Here is a 10182-nt window from a genome sequence, read left to right as displayed (position 1 = left end):
AGTATACGGTCATGCCGTTCGGACTCACTAATGCGCCGGCAGTCTTCCAGCACATGGCGAATGATATATTTCGAGACCTCTTGGATGATTTTTTGATCATCTATTTGGATGATCTACTGGTTTATTCAAAGACCCAAGAAGAACATGATTCTCATGTACTATTAGTACTAAAACGACTTCGAGAACATGGTCTGTATGCAAAGTTAGAGAAATGTAGTTTCGGGTGCAACCAAGTGGAGTTTCTCGGCTATGTCATCTCCTCAGAAGGCATATCTATGGACCCAGCCAAGGTCAAATCGGTTCAAACTGTCAGGAACTCTATTAAGGCAGAGAAGGAATTAGTACTAAAAGAAGGATTAGTACTATTGTTGGGGAATAGTACTAAGACAGAGAAGGATTAGTACTATGAGAGGTGTCGAACTTTGAGAGAAGGAATGAGTGAGTGAGAGAGAGAGAGAGAGAGAGAGAGAGAGAGAGAGAGAATGATGATGCGAAAGATATATGTATTATATGACGGAAGATATACAACAGTAGTTAGAAGGCTTAAGACTGGCGTTGAACCGATTTGGTTCGAACTAATGCCTTGCGCCTCCTTTTATAGTGTCTTCAGGAATACTCCTGAAGTTTCTAGAATGTTCCAGAGAAATCTGGAATATACATCAATTTCCTAATAAAACCTAAATGAAAATAATATCCTTCAAATTACAACTCATAACCTAATGGTAAAGTCTCGACCCGTGTAACAAAAGGTTATGGGTTCGAGTCTAGTTATGACAGGAGGGTGGTAAGTGAGCTGGAAATAGCCAGCATGGGGGCTGGTAGTTCCACCTCGGGCCACTTCCTCCTTGTGCCACCATAGGCGTTGTCGTGAAGATTTTCGACGATAGTGTGAAACTTGTGAGGAACATACGAAATCGAGTGCGGTTCTTCTCATGAAATATAAAACAATAATAGTGAAGATACTATTTTAAATAAGTTTAATATCTTGGTACAAAAAGATGGAGGTCTTGAAGAGTTTTTGAATGTACTTTGTTATATAACAAACGGACATCTAAGTGTCAAGTTATGTGGGTATGAAGTTATGTGGCGACCTCAGGATGCGGCACTTGGTGACCTCGGGATGTGGACCGAACCGGGCCAGACCAAACGGGTGCAAATTGGATGGATCGGTCGGGTCGGATGATCGCGGTGCATGGTGTTTTAAAGATATTTGGTCCAAAAGACTTGAACCTTGCACCTCCAAGATAGAAAGCAATATACTTACCACTAAGCCAAGTCATTTCCTTAAAGTTATAATTTTTATCATTATAGTTTTACATGAAAATTCTCATATGAGAGCTTAAATGAGTGACATGGTTATCATGCATCACATGTAACACATAAGCGCCAAATGGTAAACATGCATCATGCATTTTATGCATGTCTTGTACCCCACATGCATCATATGCATGGGGGCATCTATAAAAGAGTGGATAAAAAAGAAAAAAGGAGGGGCTATGTATGATTCAAGAATTTAAGAAGAAGAAAATTCGTTATCCAATTGATGGTGTATCTTGTTTCTTAAGTCTAAAGTCAAGGGTTCAATCTTAATCTCTCTCTCTCTCTCTCTCTCTTTCAATCTATCTTAAATACTTTCTCGCTAAACTAGTGCAAACTTCGAATCCTTCCGGTCCAAGACCCCAGTGGTTCCGCCTCACGATCCGCACATAGTGATGGATCTTCACGACAACGTGTTCCGCCATTTCTACCAAAAGCGCAAACGGGCCGTAACCACGTCATTGGAATAGCAACAAACCTCGTCCAATTCCCCTCATAAGCAGCTGATTAGCGCAAACCATATGTCCATTATCACTTCCTCCGGGGGCCACACCAGATCTTGAAAGACCTTTAGGCAACGTGCTTTCCATACATACCACAAGGTGAATCCTGCGATCAGCATCCAAATGTCTGGGAACCTAGGGGATGCGGACTGCAAGCCTCTCTCAAATCGAATCTTGGCGATTTTGCCTCTCATGCATACGTAACACCAACTATCTACATTGAGGGCGTTCGTCCACCTATCAACGGAGTGATCAAGCCATGCCGTAGCACTCCACGATGTTGTTCCTTCCAATTCACATGCCGCAAGGAGGCGAGTCACTCTATCCCATACGTTTTGAGCTTGAGGGCCATCCCACAGACAATGCGTCAAAGTCTCAATAGGTGAATGGCAAAGTGGGCAACCTAACGGGCCACCACGTTTACCTAGCCATTCGCCAACGGGAACCACATTATGACTAATTTGCCACCAAAAAAGCTTTATCTTTTCCGGCATGTGGAGACGCTAGAGATCCTTCCAAAAGGTAATGAGCACCTCGTCAGGGATGCCCAATGTACGCCAGCCGTTGCATAAGGGGCCGTCTAGTTGCAGTTGAAAAGTTCGGCCCAGTTTAGTGTTGTACCCATATTTGATTCGCTATATCTGCTTCATTGATCCTTTTTTTTCAAAGTTTTGTGTGTTATTTGATTCATTATATCTGCTTCATTGATGCCTTTTTTTCTAAGTTTTATGTGTAATTTGACTAATTATTTGCTTACTCATCCTTCTTTTTCTATGGGTTTTTCGAGGCCACAACATGTTCTCAAAATCAAATACCCGTTTTAATGCTTAAAATATATCACTTACAAACAATCAATTAATTATTAGTATATCTGATACAAATAGGGAGCTTGATTATTTTAGTGTAGGTTCTTTAATATGTAGTAATAGCTTGATTATGCTAACATCAATTACAATATGGTCTAACTACTAAGAGAACATATACATATAATTATCTAATGAAATTTGCACTTTGTAATGATTGCATTTACTTTGTTGTTAGTTCCATCCATGAACTGCAACGACAACAATGCTTCAAATGGTAGATGCATTGGAAGTTGGGTTTTCTTTTTTGTGAGCATTTTTCTTGGTGACATGTTTAGGGATTTGGTTGAGTGTGTCACGGACAAATAGAATACATAGAGCAAAACAGAGCTAGGTGAAAGGTAAGATACTGAGAGAGAGAGAGAGAGAGAGAGAGAGAGAGAGAGAGAGAAGCAAGGAAGCAAGAGATAGACAAGCAAAATATTGGTCAAGGTGAACCCCTATATTTGTACATGTTTGTGGGTTCTAAATGTAGTTCCATGCAGAGACTCATTTTCATGCACAAACATCTAGAATGTTCCAACTTCTAGAGCTTTCTAGAAGCTTCTAAAATCTCCTAGCATGTGGAAGAGATAATCTACTCATAATCTACTAAGGTCATATCATTTAATTATAATACAATAGGTCAAGAGTTCGAATCATGGCATGACTGTTGTCATGTCCATGACATTATCCTCCCGCTAAGGCCGCCTCCTAAGATGCCTCCCTAGTTTTTGTGGATATTGGTGATGAAATGCATGAACAACATCTAGTGCATTCTCCAAGTGTTAGGTTGGTTCCCAAGTTGCCTCTAAAATGGGAGACCCTTTCCATAGGACCAGGTATTGAAGTTGTCATCGATGCGAACGAGAGTCCAAAATCTTGTCAACCTCATACTCCTCACTTGTGGAAAGCTCGATTGGAGGTGGAGGTGGAGGTGGAGGTGGAGAGTGTCTTCCAGGAATAGTGGATGGATGATGAGGTTCAAGGAGAGAGGCATGGAAGACATTATGAATCCGGAAATGCAAAGGAAGTTCCAACCGAAAAGTGACGGGGTTGATACGCTCAATGATGCGGAAAGGCCCCAACTTCTTGTAGTCCAACTTTCCGCAAGGTCGAGTAGTGTCGACATGGCGATGTAAGAGCCAAACTTGATGACCAACTGCAAAGGACAAAAACCGAACAACCAAACAAGGGACAAAATATTCACAAACCACTGAACAGTTATATTATCAAAGCAATATTATATCAAGCACAAAACGTAATATTCACATTCTTCTGCTCAAACATTCCGTTTTCATACGTTTACAAATGGATGTGTATGCTATGAAAACATACTTATCTTTTTTTTTGACATTTTATATATATTTTTTCTTACTTTTTTACCCTATAGTAAATAATGAATATAAAAGTATGGTATTTACCATACTCGAATGCAAATGCGCGTATGGTACCAATGGTTCATACTATGATATTATTAGGTTAAAGAGATAGGTTACAAATATTACATAGAGAAAAATAAGCAAGCAATATGAAAGGGGAAATGAGTTAGAGATGTGAAAAGGGCATGGAGAGATACGGAAACATTTTAGAAATATGTAAATGAAGGATCTAAAGAGGGAAAACTGTTTAAAGAGGTAAGACGGGAAATGAGAAAGCTTTGGGGATGCCCAAGGTTTGTCCACCAATTGTGATCATGAACACCAAACGTTTTTGCAATTTGTCACCTTGATTGGAAACCAACTTCCTGGAAATTTTTGTAGTTGCACTTCTTCTTTAGGTTCATCATGTTGCCAACAATTGATTTTTTGCCCAAAGGAACCACTCTTAAACATGGTTTATGTTGTCTATAAATGCAATACCCAAAATAATGTATTTGGAAAATTAAATTATTGCACGTTCAAAATAAACCACTTTGAGGAGTTTTTTTTTGGGAAAAAGAAAAAGAAAAAAAGGAATTCACCAATAGGACAATGAATTATTCTTGCCCAAGGAATTGATGGTAGGGCATGTGTGTAACAATGTAACAATGTTGGAATGCATTGATATGTAGCATGTAACGTCTTGCCAAGATTTGTCTTGAACTTATCTTACTACAAGATGATTATTATGAGTGAACATCAAGTGTCATTGGCAACAACTAATCTGGTAAGAAACGCCAAAAGACTCGAAGTTTTAGATATTCTCATGTGCAAGCTCTCAATGATGACATTGTGGCTCTTTATACAAAGTTATTTTCTACATGATACCTACTTTGGAAAAACAAGATGAAAGTGATTGCCGTAGAGAATAGAGAGAGGAAAGGAAGAGAGCAAAATTTTGATAAAGTATAAGAAGTTGTAACATGGTTGAGAACAATAGGACAGCAACAAAATCTACTAATGTGTTCGTACAAGAGAACGTTCATCAAACATTAAATGCTTGACGAAGAGCATGTTTGAAGACACAAAGCTCACATCAAAAAGTGAATGTTTGATAAGGAAGAATATTCAAAAAATCTTGTGTAGTAAAGTTTTCCAAATAGTTAAAATTTGAACCAATGAGGAAATTCTATCTTTAATGAGAGAGCCAACATCACAACAAATGCTTGTCAATATAATTACACAATCCATTTCAACGATCTCATTCAAACGAGAAAACACTAATGGAGTAGCAAATATCCTTATTTATTTCTCACTAAGAAAAATAACAACAATTTAGAGCAGATGGCATCTGTTGGCCGCAATCTATGTTGGTACCTTGCATTCCGTAGATGTTGCATGATACATACCACGTAAGGTTCTACTAATATTAACCAATGCATCCCTCTATCAAGATGGCTATGTTCTTATTTGACTAATGTTAGAAAGTCAGCGATGCATTTACGGATGCGACAGCATCTTCGCGGATCCGCATAGTTCTTACAACCAAAACACGCGTATTCTCTCAACAACGTACATTCTCTCGCTATGTTTGGACAATTGTTTTTGAAAAGGGGAGGGTAGATGGAAGAAGACACCGATACAACTAATAATAAGATGAAAGAAAGAGGGAAACAAGCAAATCGCGTTGGGAGGAGAGTGCATTCCCAAATGGGGTGTTCATCCATTCTCACACAAAAGTTAAAAAATAAATAGGGCAGCCCTTCTTAAGAAGCCTTTTTTGCTTTCCGCCTTTTGCTTTTTGCTTTTTTGCTTTTTTGCGTTTCCGCAAAACATGAGTGAGTGTATGCACCTCTTCCCTTATGTTAGGGATATGTAATGGCTTTGGGTGCGCCGGTGCTTCCACGTCAGCAGCACCTGCAGGACTTCAGGCAATGACTGGGGTCTTGCACGGGGGGAGGAGAGCCTCCTCCCCAACGCAACCATTCCTTCAGCTTCTTCTTCTTCTTCTTCTTCTTCTTCTTCTTCTTCTTCTTCTTCTTTCTTTCTTGTCCCAGCTTTAATAATGTCCATGGCCTTCCCGCATTCCTCCGAGGCACTGTCGTCCCCTTTACCGACGACCCCATGTCCCGACCGCCCCACGCTCCCCTTGGTTCTTATGGTTTTCCGTAGCTCGCCTTCGCTTCTCGATTTCCTTGTCTCGCCCCATGCTCCTCCGAGTCCGCATAGCTCTACCAATATCCCGCCAAATCCCGCCACATCCTCCTCCCAATCATAGCCTCCTCCTCCTACATCACCTATACACATTCTTTATGAGCAAATGCATAATATTCTTCATTTACAATTCAATATACCTTGTCTTGCAGCCTTAGACTCACTCACACATCCTGCAAAATGCCACTACCCCATCTAACACCACATGTAAGGAAGGGCGACTGCAGCCCCATTACATACCTTACTAGTTGTAATTTGCTACCCCTTGTACTTAGTTGCAGTTAGTTACCCAATAATGTTGAGCATTCTGTGCGTCATTTTGATGTACAAGCACCCAATAAAATCAGACATGATTCACGACCCAACCATGCATATATATGTACAGTCCAATTGTGTGGCTTATCCCTTGCCATTCCAGATTTTCCAATAAACATAGAGGGGTATTGGACACCATTGGACGTGAGCCTCTGGGACATATCCTAGTCTCATCTACCATTATTTTAAAAAATGAAGACAAGAAAAAGCAGAGAAAGAAAGGACAGTGCATGCTTGTTTGTTTACCTTCATCTTTTATCGAATCGTGACGAACAATAAGCCGTGCAGTACCGGAAGTGGTGGGCGGGAGCAATCGAGCTACTACACCAAGGGTTCTCCATTCCACGAGCACGTTGTAAGAGCACACACATCCATAGATAATGGACAAGCTATGCAAGTGAACCAACGCTTCCGCAATACCAATAGCAATGTCGAGCCTTTTGGCCCAATCCAAGTGATGCTCACCACCTTGCTCGATATCATATGAGAAACCATTAAGCAAACTGCTGAGTCTAATACCATCTACCACTTCAAACACCACTATAGAGCTAGCTACGCATGAGCATATCCCGTATACGTTCACAACGTTCGGGTGTGTTGATGTGCCCATCATCCGAAGCACGTCCTCGAGGGAACGAAACCCCTCGTTATTCATAGAGCCATAGGTTAGTGTCAACTCCATGATTGCAAATGTTTCTCCTTCTTGGGTGTTGCTCTTGTACATGATATGACTACCCCGAGAGGAAGAGTGCCTCTTTTCCAAGAGATGAATCTCTTGATTGTTTATAGCTTCCAAGATTTCTTCTATGCTAGGGTTCACTTGTTGGAATAGCTGGAGGCTCCATTCTCCCCACCTTTTAGTTCGAATCGCCTTCCTTCGTCTCGCTTTTCCTGTCATCTTTGTTAAGGCACCGACGATATTGGTGGTTGCGTCGAGGAAACCTACTTGCTTGAGCTTCCATATAAGGTGGCATAGGCAAGCCATAGCCAACAAGAGACAAATCAAGAGGAGAATTGCAATGATTCTTGTCTTCAAAGATATGACATTCGCATTAGTAGCTTCACTGGCAGTGCAAGGACCAAGGCTGGTTCCTCCACAAAGACCTTCATTACCCTGGGTGGCACTTGCATTAATGTTCATAAAGGCACCATTGAGTGGAACCTTGCCGGATAGACGATTGAATGAGACATTAACAAATACAAGGGACTCCATGCCCCCTAATTCAAGGGGTATAGACCCAGACAAGTTGTTACACGATATGTCCAGCGTGCTTAACATCTTCATGTTAGCCAATTGTGGCGGGATTTGACCACTTAGGTTGTTATTGCTAAGGTCTAAAGACACCATTTTCACACACTTTAGCAACCCATCGTTCATCTCTCCTTCGATAGCATTCCCACTAACATTGAATGTGTTGAGCTCCGACAAGGAGCCGATCTCCAGAGGGATGCTTCCCGACAAAGCATTGTGGGAGAGGTCTAGTGTGAAAAGGGATTTTGAGGTTTTGAGAAGGGAAGGAGGTATAGACCCCCTGAAGTGATTGCTTTGAAGATGGAGGACTTGGAGGGATGGCATGTTCCAAGTGAAATCATCCAGATTTCCATTCAAATTGTTAGAAGAAATGTCCAAGTAATACACAAAGGGAAGACTTCCAAATGCTCTTGGGAAGGTCCCATTGAAGAGATTCCCTTGTATCCTCACCCTTCGCAAGCTATGGCAATGGGATAAACCTGTTGGGATGGGTCCATTCATGTAATTTGTGAATAATATGAGCTTCTTAAGAACCTTAGATGCACACAGACCTTGGGGGATAGGTCCTGTCAACTGATTGCTAGATAGGTCTACCTCCATTAAGGGTGAATTCATACCTAACCCTGCTGGCACCTCACCGTACAATGAATTCTTCCAAAGGGCTAACACTTGCAAGTTATTCAGGTTCACAATGCTATTGGGTATCTCCCCATTGAAGCCATTAGAGAAGAGATTGAGGATTTGAAGGTTTTTTAGGTTAGAAATCCCTGCAGGGATAGTGCCCACCATCCTGTTGTTACTCAAATCTAGAGACAAAAGCTGGGTTAGATTAGATACAGACGGTGGGATTGGACCTTCAATCATGTTGTCATATAAGAAGAGGTTTTGCAACCCAGTTAGGTTGGTGATACTAGGAGGGAAGGGTCCAGATAGGTTATTATGCACTAGATCAAGATGGTTAAGCCTAGTTAATTCACCTATTTCATAAGGTATGATTCCATTCAGTTCATTATAGCCTAAATACAGCCATTCTAATTGAGACAAGAGCTTGATAGATGTGGGGATAAAACCACTCAGCAAGTTACCAGCCAATGTGAGGTATCTTAGTTTAGTGAGGTTTCCAATATCAGGTGGTATTGAACCCTCAAGGTAGCTACCACCCAAGTCTAGGTAATGGAGATTAGAGCAAAGCACAATGTCCTGAGGTATAGACCCAACAAAGGAATTAGTCCAAAGATCAATTACCTCTATGTTGGCAAGCTTAGAGAAACCAACAGGTATCTCACCAGAGAAGTTGTTAGTGGAAAGATCTAGTTTCTGTAGGCTCCGGCAATCCATGAGTTGAATGGGTAGAGAGTCAGAGAGCCAATTGCTGGTTAGGTTGAGGACTTGAAGAGAGGTGAGAGAGCCAATGGCAGGGGAGAGAGAACCAGAGAGGTTCTTATTGGCGAGATTAATGGTAGTAATCACATCGTAGCCGGTCATGTGGGCATTGTCGAGAGAGGAATTAGTGATAATAGCCTGATCGGTATGGTGATTATCTGAGGAAGAATTGGTATTGGTACAAGTTATGCCAACCCAATCCATGCAAACTGAAGAAGATTTGTCCATAGACCAACTTTGCAAGGAGTGCGTTGGATCAATGAGAAGAGACTTAATCTCTAGTAGTATGAGGGCATACTCATGGTATAATTGAGAGTCGGAGTTAAAAGAAGAATTGGAAAATTTAGAAGAAGAAGAAGAAGAAGAAGAGGTAGGTAATGGAATAAGGATCAATAAGAGTAAGGCAGCAAGCATTGAGATATTGGTATTGTTGGTCATTAAGGCAAATGAACAATGGATGGTTTCCATTAGGTAGCTAGATGATTAAAGCTCTTCACAAAAAGGAAGGTCCAGGATTTTAAGTTGAGGGAAAACGGCAAGAAGTGGTGGGTTTTTTTGTGTGGAGTTCATTAAACCTTTGATTCTACCCAAACCAATGGAGGAAGAAGTAAAAGAAATGTGTGTGGTGGTGGGGGCAGGGGGCATAATAAATTTAGGGCTAATGATGATGCTGCTGTTCTTTTTTGTTTTTACTTGGGGGAGGGGAAAGAAGTAGAAGACTAAAGTAGTAGTAGTAGTAGTAGAGACTGTAGTAGAAGTGTGGGTGTGTTATTATTAACATTCAATCCCACCAAGTTGGCAAAAGAATGGTGGGATAGAGAGAGAGAGAGAGAGAGATGGATGGGATACATACATACATAGATCGATGGTTGGACGGTTAAGAGGACAAAGGACAAGTAAGAGAGTGAGAGAAGGGGTGTGTGTGTGTGTCACGCGTGCCTCCTCCATGTTGTGGGTGATGGAGAAGGCTCAAGCACTTGAGCTCTGTATGTACT

At 41.2% G+C, this 10182-nt stretch overlaps 1 protein-coding gene across 2 annotated transcripts; it reads right to left on the bottom strand.

Moving 5' to 3' along the window:
* Window positions 1–5875: 5875 nt before the first annotated feature.
* Window positions 5876–9721, bottom strand: LOC147863512 (uncharacterized). Of its 2 annotated transcripts, none has more exons than XM_087320289.1 (2): window positions 6799–9721; window positions 5876–6320 (listed from the first exon to the last, which is right to left on the bottom strand). In XM_087320289.1, exons 1-2 carry the CDS (start codon window positions 9653–9655, stop codon window positions 5884–5886), a joined length of 3294 nt encoding a protein of 1097 aa, XP_087176415.1. In that variant the 5' UTR covers window positions 9656–9721; the 3' UTR covers window positions 5876–5883. The 2 variants fall into 2 exon arrangements, with proteins under 2 accessions (XP_087176415.1, XP_087176416.1); XM_087320290.1 differs by having other exon boundaries at window positions 6234–6305; window positions 6778–9720.
* Window positions 9722–10182: the final 461 nt, after the last annotated feature.

The sequence above is a fragment of the Azolla caroliniana genome, unplaced genomic scaffold (assembly GCF_043228905.1).
Source record: "Azolla caroliniana isolate FFs.n. ecotype wild unplaced genomic scaffold, voAzoCaro1.0.p SCAF_5, whole genome shotgun sequence".
In the NCBI taxonomy this organism is placed as follows: Eukaryota; Viridiplantae; Streptophyta; class Polypodiopsida; order Salviniales; family Salviniaceae; genus Azolla; species Azolla caroliniana.
Note: the sequence above shows the minus strand (reverse complement) of the source record. Positions and strands in the feature narration are given on the sequence as shown.

What these genes read in the sequence shown, in the direction of transcription:
- LOC147863512 (XM_087320289.1), bottom strand. Translation starts at nt 9,655, where the DNA reads ATGGAAACCATCCATTGTTCATTTGCCTTAATGACCAACAATACCAAT. An exon ending in CGATTCGATAAAAGATGAAG is followed by an intron (nt 6,321 to 6,798) that starts GTAAACAAACAA and finishes GAATGTGTATAG; the next exon opens with GTGATGTAGGAGGAGGAGGC.